At 50.6% G+C, this 13,749-nt stretch overlaps 1 protein-coding gene across 1 annotated transcript in view; it reads left to right on the top strand.

Moving 5' to 3' along the window:
• The first annotated feature begins 1,523 nt into the window (after positions 1 to 1,523).
• GRIK3 (glutamate ionotropic receptor kainate type subunit 3) overlaps positions 1,524 to 13,749 on the top strand; it is a 120,858-nt gene continuing 108,632 nt past the window's right edge. Inside the window, exon 1 of the mRNA XM_069875340.1 lies at positions 1,524 to 1,639. Coding sequence (XP_069731441.1) covers positions 1,525 to 1,639 — 115 coding nt within the window. The 5' untranslated portion in view covers position 1,524. The remainder of the gene's footprint in view (positions 1,640 to 13,749) is intronic.

Below are 13,749 nucleotides of genomic sequence, written 5' to 3'. Positions count from 1 at the left end.
TCGCTGGCTGCTGCCACATGCAACACCCAGGAACTTTTCTTTGGGTCATAAACCGACAGTGAATCGCACACATCTCCGCCTCCAGTTCATACATTCAGGCTGACGGAGGCTGGGGTGGGATAGGTTGCTTCAGCTCAGGACAGCGATCGGCTTTTCTCGCTGCTGGGGGAAGCGACGGGCAAGGAAAATTAAAAGGATGGAGAGATATGGAGTAATAGTATGTTTGTAAGAAAATTAAAGATCTGCTCTTCACATGTTCCAGGCGATGTAGTTAGCAGACAGCTGGCAAATGGGAGCGATTGGAAATGATGGAATAGATCAAATTATTTAAATGAGAAAAAAATAAATTCACCCTAGCCTAGCTGGGCAAGTTGACAAAGCAGCCTACTTATCCGCTGCCTGTGCAGCCCTTTGTCTCTGTCACCGAGGTCATTAAACTTGGGTTGCAGAGCCTGGGTTGGGTACCAGTACCGAAAAAGCACCCCAGGACCCCCCCAGAACCCTGGGAACGGTCCTGGGACCCCCAAACCCAGCCTGAGCGGGGCTGACCAGCTTTGCCCTGGGGCCACAGGGGATATAAGTGATAAGGGATATAAGTGATAAGGGATAAAAGTGGGAACATAGTGATAGTGGGGACCCCCGTGAGCTCGGAGGCCACCGGACACCCTGAGATCTACGGGATAGAGGCTATTGGGGGACAGAGGACAGCGGGGCACCCCGAGATCTATGGGATAGAGGCTGTTGGGGGGCAGGGGACAGCGGGGCACCCCGAGATCTATGGGACAGAGTCTATTGGGGGGCAGAGGACAGCAGGGCATCCCGAGATCTACGGGATAGAGGCTATTGAGGGGCAGAGGACAGCGGGGCACCTGAGATCTATGGGATAGAGGCTACTGGGGGGCAGAGGACAGCGGGGCATCCCGAGATCTATGCAATGGGGACTATTAGGGGGCAGGGGAAACCTGGGCACCCCAGGATCTACCGAACAGGGCTTGCTGGGGCGCAAGGGGACTTTGCAATCCCCCCATCACCCCGTTGTCCCCCTGCTTTGCCGTCCAACCCCAGGGTCCGTGGCCGGTGGGGACCTGCTGAGCCCACCCTGTGCTTGCCACGGGTCCAGGGGTCGGAGGGGGAGGTTGGGGGGGAGGTTTTTTTTTTTTTTTGTGTGTGTGTGTGTGTGTGTGTGTGTGTGGCCGCTCCACTCCGGGGCTTTGCGCGAACCGAGCGCATCAGCGGTAGGAGGGGACAGAGCGGCTCCTGCGGGGGCACCGGCAGCCCCGGCTCCGCAGGTGCCGCTCGACCGGCACCGCTATCAGCTCGGATTGCATCGAACCGCGGCTCAAGCCAACCCTCGGCTCCAGCTCGGCTCAGCCCGGCCAGGAGCGGCTGCCGCGGCCGCACTAAGATGTGTCATGAGCCGTCCGGCCTCAGCAGCCACCGGCCGCTCCGCCTGAGCCCCGGGCAGCAGCCCCCCGCTCCCCCGCTGGGGCCGTAGGGCCCGGGTCCCCCCCAAACCCCCCAACGATGCCCCATCTCTGGCCGGCAATCCGCGGCGTGCTCTGGGAATACTGGGCAGCGCTCCTGGTCGGGGGGTTCTGGGGCCAGTGCTCGCACGGGATGCCGCATGTCATCCGGATAGGTAAGGATGTGCTTTTATTTATTTATTTATTTATTTATTTATTTATTTATTTATTTTATTCCTTTTCCCCGCGGGACGGGTCGGGTAAGGAGGGGAGAAGTTGCGGGGAGCGATGCCGGGGAAGGGGTGGGGGGAGGATGCGCTGGAGAGGAGCGCGGGGCTGTCCCGGCACGGAGCGGGGCTGTGCGGGGCCAAACGGGGCACGGGGCGGAGAGGAGAGGAGAGGAGCGGGGCTCAGCCCCGGAGAGGGGGTGTGAGACCCCGGAGAGGGGGACGCTGGAACACCGAAGAGGGGAGATGCTGAGCTTCGGAGAGAGGGGATGCTGAAACCCCAAAGAGGGGAGATGCTGAGCTTCGGAGAGAGGGGATGCTGAAACCCCAAAGAGGGGAGATGCTGAGCTTCGAGAGAGGGAATGCTGAAACCCCAAAGAGGGGGGATGCTGAGCTTTGGAGAGAGGGGATGCTGAAACCCCAAAGAGGGGAGATGCTGAGCTTCGAGAGAGGGGATGCTGAAACCCCAAAGAGGGGGGATGCTGAGCTTCGGAGAGAGGGGATGCTGAAACCCCAAAGAGGGGAGATGCTGAGCTTCGGAGAGAGGGGATGCTGAAACCCCAAAGAGGGGAGATGCTGAGCTTCGGAGAGAGGGGATGCTAAAACCCCAAAGAGGGGGGATGCTGAGCTTCGAGAGAGGGAATGCTGAAACCCCAAAGAGGGGGGATGCTGAAATCCCAAAGAGGGAGGATGCTGAAACCCTAAAGAGGGGGGATGCTGAGCTTCAGAGAGAGGGGATGCTGAAACCCCAAAGAGGGGGGATGTGAGACCTTAAAGAATGAGAATGCCGAGACCCTAAAGAGGGGGAATGCTGAGCTTTGGAGAGGAGGGATGCTGAAACCCCAAAGAGGGGGGATGCAAGACCTTGAAGAATGGGAATGCTGAGCACCGGAGAGGGGGTGGATGTGAGATCTGCGAGAGGGGCATGGTGAGCCTCCAGAGAGGGGGGGATGCCCTGCACCTGGAGAGCGAGGCTGCTGAGACCCCAAAGAGGGAGGATGCTGAAACCCCAAAGAGGGGAGATGCTGAGTTTCGGAGAGGGGGGATGTGAGACCTTGAAGAATGGGAATGCTGAGACCCCAAAGAGAGGGGGTGCTAATTCCCGGAGAGGCGGGATGTGAGACCCCAGAGAGGGGGGGATGCTCTGCACCCGGAGAGGTGCTGAGACCCCAAAGAAGGGGGATGCTGAGCCACGAAGAGAAGAGGATGCTCTGCCGCCGGAGAGAGGGGATGCCGAGCCTCCAGAAAGGAGGGTTGCTGAGCGCTGGAGAGGAAGGATGCCAACCCCCTGGAGAAGGGGGAATGTTGAGCCCTCGGAGAGGAGGGATGCTGAGCTTCCCGAGAGGTACTTTGCCCCTGGAGAGGGGGATGCTCTGTCCCCGAAGAGGGGGGATGCTGTGCTCGGTGCTCGGAGGGCTTGCTGTGCCCCTGGAGAAGGGGATGCTCAGCGTAAGGAGCTGTGCCAGTGCAAGGAGGGTTCTGTGCTGCTGCGAGGAGAGCTATCGAGCTTGCTGCATTAGTGGTGCTGTGCAGAGATGCTTTGAGCCAGGGGCAGAGGTGCCCAGCACAAGGGATGGGCAGCCCGGAGGATGCCAGCGAGCTGGTTACGCCGCAGCCGCTGCTGAGGGCCGGGCGTGTTTCATTAAACTGCTGAGGTTCTGGGGAAAATTAATTTTTAATAATGTTACATAAAGTAATTGCACAGAGAACAGCTTGGGAAGGAGTCTACGATCTTTCTTTTTCTAATTAAACGAGATACTAGTTTTTTAAGTCTGTCATGTAAAGAACAGCACTGATTTCCTGTTACATCCCATGTACTTTGCTGTCAGTACACATTCCCAGGGATTTTCTGTCTGCCCAGAAAAATTATAAGGACAGATTTACCTGTATTTTCAGGGATCAAATTCTAACCCAGAGAAACTAGTAAAAACTGAATAGATTTGTGACTATCTTAAAGTGGAAAAAAATAGGTCTTATTTATCCCAGTGTGACTGCACAGCAGGAATGTGAAAAGCTGGTAAGAAAAATGCCACTCCTTACGGACAGACGCTTCCTGAAGTGAAACGCTGTCACCTCTGGAATGATTTTGAGCCACCGCATGGCCCAGATCATCTCACGGACAAGGGCTTGGTTGCTGCAGGTTGAACATCTGCTCCTCCCTGGCTCGCTGTGCCCAAGGCGCTCCGGGCAAAGGTGGTCCTGGGCATGTTGTAGCACCAGAAACGCTGGTGGAAAAGGTTAATGGAGCTGCCTCTGGGGCCTGGCAAGTGAACTTTTGCTAGAGCCAAGCTGCTTGGTATGCTCAGCCGCAGCCTGGAACAGCTGGAGATGTTTTGTGTGACAGAAACCCACTCTCAGGAAAACTCCCATACTGCTGACGGGGCACGCTGGGCTTCACCAGGAGGCTTCACGAGCAGGGAGGAGGCTTCACAAGCAGGGAGAAGGCATCCTGCTGCGCCGTGGCAGATATCACCAGCCTGTCCCCACCGAGAGCATTGCAGTGCTGTGAAAGTGCCTCTGTCCCCAGTGGGTCCCAGGGTGCAGATCCCCATCAGGACCATAAGCTGTGGGCTGGGGTCCTGTTGTAGCTGGAAGGGGTTGCAGCTCGTCCTGCTTTCAGCAGGGCAGCAGCGGGTCTGATCCTTGGTGTTGGACCCGTCATGCTGCCAGGCTGATGCTCTAGAGGTGGCGTGCGAGGAGCTGCTGCTGCACAAGCCGACGCTCGCAAGGGAACAGGCTAAAATCGCTCAGACAGGGGCTGCTAAAACCCTTGGGAATACCAGCGTGATGTTCAAGCCCTGGAGTATCCCTGTGGCTCTGTGGGGATGTTCAGCCTCAAGTCATGTTGCCTCAGTTGTCCTGAAAATGGATTTTCTAGCCAAGGCACAATAGGATAGAGGAGCTTCCAGCCCAGAAACTGCTGCCCAGCCCTTCAGTGAAATCACTTGGGTTTGCTGGGGCTCTGCTCCCCTTCCTCTGGGGCTCGGAGGCTGTCCAGGAGCAGGGTGATGGGGAGGCTGGTGGGCAGGCAGGGAGGCACCACACGGCTGCGCATTCGCCTCCGCCAGCGCCTGCCGCAGCACCAGCCTGCCTGCCAGCGCAGAGCAAAACCCTAACGCTCAGCACCTCATTTAGGCTTTTTCTTCATCAGTAAAATACGAATCTTAAAGATCAGAAGCAGGCTTTAAATGGGGCTGCAGGGAGATGTCTGTTTACCTTCGCTCTCAGCTAAAACTGGCACCGTTTTGACCTCTTTTCCAGCCCACTGGAAAATTGCAGCCTTTCCCCTCCTCGTTAATTTGTGCAAAGCTGCCTTGGCTTTCAAGTAATTCTTTTAATTACTAGGTTATCCCAAGAAGTGGAGAACACTTAAATAAGTATTGGTTTAGGACTGAAAATCAAACCAGAGAGAAAACAGGTAACTTTTCAAAGCTCTTGTTTTCCTATGAAGCTATTCAAATAAATACAGGGAGAGGTATCTAAGGAAGGGAAGGAAAAGCCAAAAGCGCTCTTTCTCTCTCGAGTAAAATATAAATATTTAATCTTCACATCTAAATATAATCTATACCTCTATGCATACAAAGAAAGTCTGTGCCTCGTTTGCTGGGTTTTCTTTATTAAGCAAGAGTTGGTATCTCAAGCTTATTCCCCAGCCGTTCCGTTCTTCTGCGATCTGTGAAATATTTGATAACGCTGTATCAGAAAACACCATCCAGATCGGCCGCGTGTGATTCCAGGTGCTCGATTCGGCTCCGAGGGATTCCAGTCAAAAGGCAGATAACTGGAAGGATGCGAGTGAAGGTGCTCGGTGTTTACACCCCGGTGACTGAGAAGCAGTCTGAGATGCTGCCAGCCCTGACTGCGGATGAGATCAGGGAGATTATACCTGTTATTAAGTGCTGCACTGAGCAGCTGAGTATTTGCAATATCACGCCCCTCATATAGTAAAAGCAGTGAGTGCAAGATGATTAAGCTGCCTTAGATAGCCTATTTATCTAACCTTTCTCTTAGATTAAAAAGCCGTAGTAGCACCTCTTCAAAGTGATAGAGGAGAGCTTGATGCCATTTTGTAGAGCCTGATGGCACCAGCTCTAACAAAGCGAGGTGGGATGACTGGAAACGGTGTCACATGTGGAATTTGGAGGACTGGTGCTTCGGAGCAGCCCGGTTTCGATTGCCGGGCTTTGCTGAAGCATCATCAGAAATTACTCCGGGTGATTATTTTGATGGATGATGTGTTAGCGAGATATACGTGCAGCTCAGATGGATGCCAGCGGTTCGGCATTAATAACTAATGGGAAAAAATAGACCAGAAGAGCCGTCAATCCAATTTTAGCTCTTGCATTCGTTGATTAGTGGGTTGGTTTGTATTCAACGGCTGCTGAGGAGGGGGGACACACCAAAACCACACAACCTGGCTGCCAACGTTTGCCTCCGTGCTCCTGTGAGGAGAGGTGTTTGCATCCTTCTGTGGGGTGGGGACAGAGTTGAGGGTCCCAGCCTACCTTGTCCTGGGTCCCCCAACCCCAGCTGCATACCTGCCTTGTCCTTCCCCTGCAGGAGAAACACGTTGCACCCAGGAGGGATTGTATTCTGCTTCCTACATTTTTAAAAGGAATTGCTTTTCCCTCTGGGTTCTTGCTCTTGTTGTGTTTTTTTTTTCTACTGAGGTTATGTTCCAGCTGATATTTCATGCAATAATTATACCTCAAGCATGTCTGGAAGTCCCACTCCTGATCACTGAAGTCTCAGTGAACAGGACCAGGCTCCAGTTTAAGCTTTTAAACAAATAGTCCTGCATGGAGGAATTTATCGGATTTTATTTCTTGTAGTCTTTTCTAAGCTGTGTTTGCGCAGAGAAGGGGTCAGGGCATTGATTGTTTGTATGATTTGCAAGTAACAAAGAAAAGACAATGAAATTGGATCGGAGTCAGTGTGGAAAAAAAATCATTGATTATTTTATATAAATACATAGAAAACAAATTCTGCGGGTAATCCTCCTCCTCTGTGTGTTTGGCTTTTCCGAGGCTTATTATGCCTGTCTAGAATTTTATTGTGAAATCACCTTCCTACACTCAGCAAACTAAGTTTTATTTTTAAAAATAAAAGCAAAAGCAGGCTTTTCCAGGCGGAAAAAAAAGCAGTGCCCACGGCTGGGAGCTGCGTGGCGGTGGGGTGTGTGGGTGCTGGGGGTGATCCTCAGGAAGGCTGGAGGGTGTTTTTTTCTCTTCATAGAATCATAGAATCACCAGGTTGGAAGAGACCCACCAGATCATCGAGTCCAACCATTCCTATCAAACACTAACCCATGTCCCTCAGCCTGCTGTCCCTCAGGATGCAGTGGGAGGGTGGCTCAGCTCTCCATCCAGGGTTGGATGGCTCCGGGATGGGAGAGGAGCTGGAGCCCTACCTGCATGTGCTGCCCTGTGGGGGGGCTCAGCTATAGAATGGGGTGCCCGCTGGCAGAAACTCACCTTTGTACTTCTATCTTCTAAACTGATTTAAGTGCATGTTTGCTTACTGCACAAGACAGCACCAGGTTGTCTGAGCCCTGTGGGCACCCTGGCCTGGGCACCCCGAGAAGTGCATCCCAGGCTACGCACAATGGGCTGTGCACCCCAAAAAGTGCACCCCAGGCTATGCACAATGGGCTGTGCACCCCAAGCTGTGGTGGGTGAAATCTGCAGTGGCTCTGATGATATCTTCCACGGGGAGTGTGAGATGAGAATCTGGCCCCAAACCTACTGGGGCTGACGGGCTGCTTCAGAATTTTGCTGTCTGCATTTTCACTCTTTTGAGTAAAGTGCTATTTTTTGTTTCCTTTTATTTTCCCTGTTTTTAAGTCACTTTGTGGCTTCTCCTGCGTTTCCACGTGTGTTTCTGTGGCCACACACCCCTTGCTGAAGCATTTAGTGGTTGATGAAGTTATTTCAGGTCGTGAGATGCTTTGTGTGTCAGATAACGTATTCCAGTAATTTCAGCAGGATATAAGGGTGGCGGTGTAAATTGTTTGGTGGTAAATTAATTCTGAATACATTTGAATAACAATGTTACCTCTTTATCGCAGAATAGTCTAATTATTTGATCTTGGCATCCTCTAGAGAACTTCATACAGGAAATTAAGATCAAACCACAAACCAGGGAAAAAAATAATAGACCCTCATTCATCACAGGGGTAGGAGCGCCACCAAAATTAACAGACCTAGTTAGTGCTGGGCTGCTTCCTCAGGGTGGGTGGGTGCCCTGAGACGTGTGCACCAGCACATGGACATGGATTTATGCAGACTGAAGCAGTGCAGGAGCTTTAAGTGGCTGTTGTGTGTGTGGATGGACGTGGCTGCTCTGCTTTGGGGCCACAAGCCTTGGCTGGGAAGGGTTTAGCCACAGCAGGGGCACATCTACTGCTACTATTTCACAGAACAGGCTGAGGGAGTTGGGGTTGTTCCGCCTGGAGAAGGCTCCATGGAGACCTTAGAGCAGCTTCCAGTGCTGAAAGGGGCTCCAGGAAAGCTGGGGAGGGGCTCTTGATCAGGGAGGAAAGGGATGGAGGAATGGTTTTAAGATGAAAGAAGGGAGATTGGGATGAGAGCTTAAGAAGAAATGTTTTGCTGTGAGGGTGGGGAGACCCAGGTTGCCCAGAGCAGTGGTGGCTGCTCCATCCTTGGAGGGGTTCAAGGCCAGGCTGGATGAGGCTTGGAGCCCCTGATCCAGTGGGAGGTGTCCCTGCCCATGGCAGGGGGGGAACTAATGGGCTGTAAGGTCCCTTCCCAAATCGTTTCACGATTCTATGGTTCTCTTGCCCGCTGCTGATCCAACACCAGCAGTTGCTCAGGGCTGGTGCTCGGGCTGGAGACCACACGTGGCTGCTTCAGCCTCCTTCCAGCTCCTGAACACAGTTTTCTCCTCCTGGCTATCATCACTGATTTTCCAAGAGTAGCTCTGCCAGAATAGCTATGATGCTGGAGTCTCTCATGGAGACACAATATTGAATAAAACCCAACATGCACAGTCTGTAATGAGCGTTAAGCCTTGTAATCCAACGTATCGTGTTTCCCCACCAGTTATACTGTAAAATCTCCTTTCCCTCTGTTTGGTTGGAGGTTTAATGTGATGCTGTCTCAAGTTATCGTTTCCTTTGCATACATCGAAGAGAGGCTGGTGGAAGCCTGTGGGTGAGGCAGATAACAAGTTGAAAGCACCAGAACTCGGTGGGCAAGCGGGGGGAGAGAGGCAAATATTGGAGAGGAGCTGAGGATAAAAACTGCCTGTTGTGACGTTGCCAGAGGAAATAGGTGGGAAATGAGGAGTGATCGTTGTCTTAAAGCCTCGAGAATCAGCGTTGCTGTGAGTGTAGATGTTGCTGTCTGCAGTGACAGCACAGGGGATCCTGATGCTCCACCAAGTGAATCCTGTGGGCTTCTGTGCCCCTTTTAGACTCTAGATTGCTTTATCAGGCAGGGATCGTCTCTGTTTGGGCTGGTGTAGAAGGGAGGCAGCTGTGATGGGGCTTCATGCATTAGTACTTTTTGGTAAGAGTGTAAACACAGATAATGTGCTAGTATTTATTACTCTAAACCAGAAAAAGGTCTTTACCACAGACAAGAGCTCTTAAAGCAGGTGGAAGGCTCAGTTCACTGCTTTGTCTTGGCTCCAGCACGGCTTTTCTTGGTGGCTGCCTCTGTTAATCCTTTTTTACTCTGGCCTCCTGCCACCCCCAACCCCGTTCGCTGCGCTGCCCCGCAGGGAACCTTCCTCTGGCATCACGGCTTCGCTTCTCGGGTTCACACAACAAGGCGCTTCTCGTGTCGAGTGTGACCTGAGTGTTCGACAGCATCAGTCCTCGTGCTTCGTATCTGCAGCAAGGCGCCGTGCATGGATACACACATACGGATGCGACTGCTCCGTTATTTCTGGGCGAGGAGATAATCAGGAAAATGCTGTTGGGTTGCAGACACCGCTGAGGAGAGCCGCGGGGTACCCGTGCGTCAGAGGCAATCCCAGGAGCTTCCCCCTGCACACACTGAATCATTGATCCTCTGCAGCAGGGTAAATAAGGAGAGGAAAGCAAACACCAGCCATTGGTGACAAAAGGCAGCCTTGCCGTTGCTGTATTATTTAATATTTTAACTCAAGGACCTGCTCAGGCTTTGGGTTTTATTGCTGCACCCCAGCCAACAACCAGCGCCCTCCGTGAGGGGTCAAACTCATAGAACGAAAATTAGAATTGGGAAGTGATGAGGAGGGTTGGAACTAGATGACCTTTAAGGCCCCTTCCAACCCAAATTATTCTGTGATTCTATGATCAAAGGAATAAAACAAAGACTTAAAATCACAGAATTGTTTGGATGAATTCTTGAATTTGGGGCTTGCATTTTGCTCATCGCTCTGGAACCCGGGGACCCAGGGATCCCCACTGAGGACATCCAGAGTCACAGGTACCAGCGCGCTGAGCACGTTACAAAGGCTTTTGAGACCTATTGATTGAAATTAGCCTTCCATCCTTGACATCTGCAAACAGTAGATTCAGGAGCATTCATTAGTGCCACTGCAGCAGTTTGGGTTAGAACGGTGCTTCGTGCGTCCAATAAGGAATGGGACCAAGCCATTGACTGCTCTTGCATTGGCCACTGGGTACTCGTTAGTGCTAATGACATCTGATTGCTACAGCATGTCCTTTGCTCAAATTGGGGACTTGGAGGTGAACAGCCCAGCTCTTTGAACTCGGCAGGACCCAGGTGAATAGGAACATAAGCCGTTCTTAAAATAACAGGGCTGCTATTGCAAACTGCGGATTTGATTAAAGATGCGGCAGTGCCTGGTGAGGGAACCTGCGTTCGCTGTGGGCGGCTTTCCCCCGCTTTAATGAATAGATGTCTGTCATCTCCTCCTTGTCTCCCAGGATGAAACAGTAAATAAAATCTGGTATAACCCACAAATTTAGCTGAGTTGCGGCTGTCTATTGGGCCTGAAGTGTTAGACTTCTTGGTTGGTTCTGTAGCGAATCCAAAGCACTCGGGAAGAAGTCACAGCAGTGATTTCAAATTCCACCCCCCTGCTACACAGGCAGAGGAGATGTTTTCCCTGGCTGCAGCAGAAAACGTACATTAAACAGGGCTGATTTTGTTATGAACAGAGCAAATGTGCATAGCAGAGGACCTGAGAATAGATTTTCACTTGAAGGACACCCCCAGCCTTTGCTCTGGGAGCTGCGCATCACATCAACACCTCGAGATTCGCTCCCCGGGTGCACGGTGCCTGCCAAAAGGGAGCTGCTTTGCTGGAAAGTTGGCCTTTAAGGCACCAGAAAAGAATAATGGTGTGTGTCTGTATCACTACAGTGTCAGGGAGTTTGAAGAAGGGGGCTGTTTTCACTGCTCTATAAGTAAAGGTTTTCTTTAACCACACAGATGCTGCTTGGTCAGAACCGCTCTGATTCACGCCTCAGTGGAGAGGAGTTATTAATCTTTCATATTCTGCATGAGGGTGGTTGGTATATATTTCCTAGTCAAAATTAGAGCAGATTGAGACTGTTTCCTAATGGTTTATATAACCATTTGTGGTTTTATATACCTGGAAAGCATCCCAACCATGTAACAGGGCTGCTGGGTGAGAGCTGACCACAGCACAGGAGCTGATGCTCCATGTTGGAGAAGGAAAGGCAAAATGTCCTTGAGGAGCACAGTACCAACTTCTCTCTCACCTGCCTTCTACTTTCCAGTGTGGGCAGCAGATTTTCTTGGACAAGAAGGCAGAATTCTGTGGTTTAGCCTTCTGGGGCAGCATCAAACCTGTAGGACATCTGGCAAGTAATATTTTTCACTCACTCCCAGCACACGACCTGGAGTAGTTGCTCTGCTTTTTGTGCTGAGAGGCACAAGAATATTACGGCACCGTGATGTGACCTGGAGATTTTTAGTAATAACCCAGTGCGGTGATATCACAGCTGTAACTCGCAGGGATCTTTGTATTCTTTCCCCCAGATTGCTGTTAAGGGAAGTTTATCACAGACCATTTCAAACGCTGTTCCCTAGAGAAAGCATCCAGCCATTAGGTATTTCCTTTCTAAAGCTTGTCTGTTAGCTTAGTGTTTGTTGTTATTTAGTAATACCGCTATAAGGCATCTCAATGACACGCTTTGCCTCAGTATATTAAAACCCTCTGACTCCACTGAATTCCTGCTCCTTTCCTTTGGAAGCAGAATCAAGCTTGATACTGAGATAGATGCATGAGACAAATCAAAACCAGGCCCAGAAAACCTGCTGGCCAGATCTCCAGAGGGTCTCAGAGGTGGCTGGTTTCTCCAAGCCATAGATATTCCATTTTTCATTTCGATTTTCCTTTGTTCTCCTCTGTCGCTATGATTCTTGCGATGCTCTTACCCCACACCCATCGCCTGGTGCCTGCTGGAGCCTCGTGGTGCCCAGCCAGGTTCCTCCCTCGGAACGTGACCGATGCGGGTGGCTCCCCTTCCCCGAGCCCAGCTCACGCCAAGCTGGGATCCCACTCGGTTCCGCAGGCTGCGAATCGCATCCTCCACGCAGCCTCCCATCTGCCGTGGCGCTTTGGGGCACATTCTTCCTCTCTTCTTCTGTGGCTTTGATGCTCTTGGCGTGGGACGGCAGCCTTGTGGCGCGTGGGGTGACCCTGCATCCCCCCGGGAACACCGGAGCTGCCTCACAGCCCTTCCCTTCCTAGAGAGCTTTGGGAAAGGAAACTGGTCATTTAGCACCGCAGGACGCCGAGATGTTGTTCCATCCTTGGATGTGCAGCAAAAGGTACCTCATGATTAAACGTAACAGTAGCAGCTTTTTCTTTGCGTGTGCAAGGCAGATTTATAATATTTTCTCTTTCTTTTTTACCTTTGGATTCTTAGTGCAGATGGTGATTCATTGAATAATCAATTTTCTTATCTATCTAATACATTAAAGTGATCCATCAATCCCAGATAATCAATCCATCTTGGGATTTTAAGTGTGTAAGAGTGTATACATATGCTTGTATATATATTTTCATCTAGTATCATTGTCAAGCCAAATAATGTCTCCCTTTCAGTGCTCCTTTTTCAGTGACTTTTGTTTATGGTGTGTAAAAGAAAATCATGACATTATATTACACCTTGTAAGTTTTACGGTACTTGAGAGGTTTATGCGGTATGAATGTAAAGGGCAATGCAATAATACAAAGGGCAGTGAGACATTTTTAAGCACAGAAGGATACACACGGAGCTGCAGAGATAAATCTGGGTGGATAATCACCCCACAGCGTCTCTTCTATTTATGAGAGGAAAAGGAGACTCACTGCAAATCATGCTGCAGGTCACTTTTGCCCTGGGCTCAGGCTCTGCTTTGCATTATAGGCTGATAAAACTGTTCTTAATCTGATTTGGGATCACCCCACCGAAGGATGATGTGATTCCCCCTCACTTATATGTTACAGTGATCTTGTCCAGTTCAAGGACTTGAGTAAATAGAAGATTATCTGGCTTGTCCTCCAAAACTTAGGAAGGGGCTGGTCTAGAGATTTAACCACGAGAGGAAGAGAGGAATCAAAATTACTGAGCCTGAAGGTAGCTTAGGTGAGTATGAGAAGCCTGACTGCAATCTCCTTGTGTTTGTTGCCAAAGTTTCTCAGTTTGAACTGGGCAGAAAATTGTCTCTGGAAACAGGGCTGGGAATTTAAGCGAAATGAGTGTCTATTCGAAGAGAGAAAATTCACAGCATCTCATTGCTAGGTCAAGCAATGAATCCTTCTCAACTGTGAATATTCAAAATTCAGCATTTGTAATTAGCAGTAGAATTGGAGACCAAATGTCATTAGCTTTTGGAGACAAAATGTCATTAGTTTTTGAAGTCACGATAAGTTTTATACATAGGTCACTGTTCTGTGCGTTTCATTCAAAACGTAATTCACTTTGTGGGCTTCTGGTGGCAGGAACATGGGTGACTATGTGATTTCTACATGTTCAGTGCTTTCTGTTGGAGGAAAAGGTTTTGCTTTAATTACTTTCTGTGTTAACTGATGGGCACAGAGACAGGATTTTCCGCAGCCCCACGCCTTCT

The sequence above is a fragment of the Phaenicophaeus curvirostris genome, chromosome 23 (genome assembly GCF_032191515.1).
Source record: "Phaenicophaeus curvirostris isolate KB17595 chromosome 23, BPBGC_Pcur_1.0, whole genome shotgun sequence".
NCBI lineage: Eukaryota > Metazoa > Chordata > Aves > Cuculiformes > Cuculidae > Phaenicophaeus > Phaenicophaeus curvirostris.
This window is presented reverse-complemented; position numbering and strand designations above follow the sequence as displayed.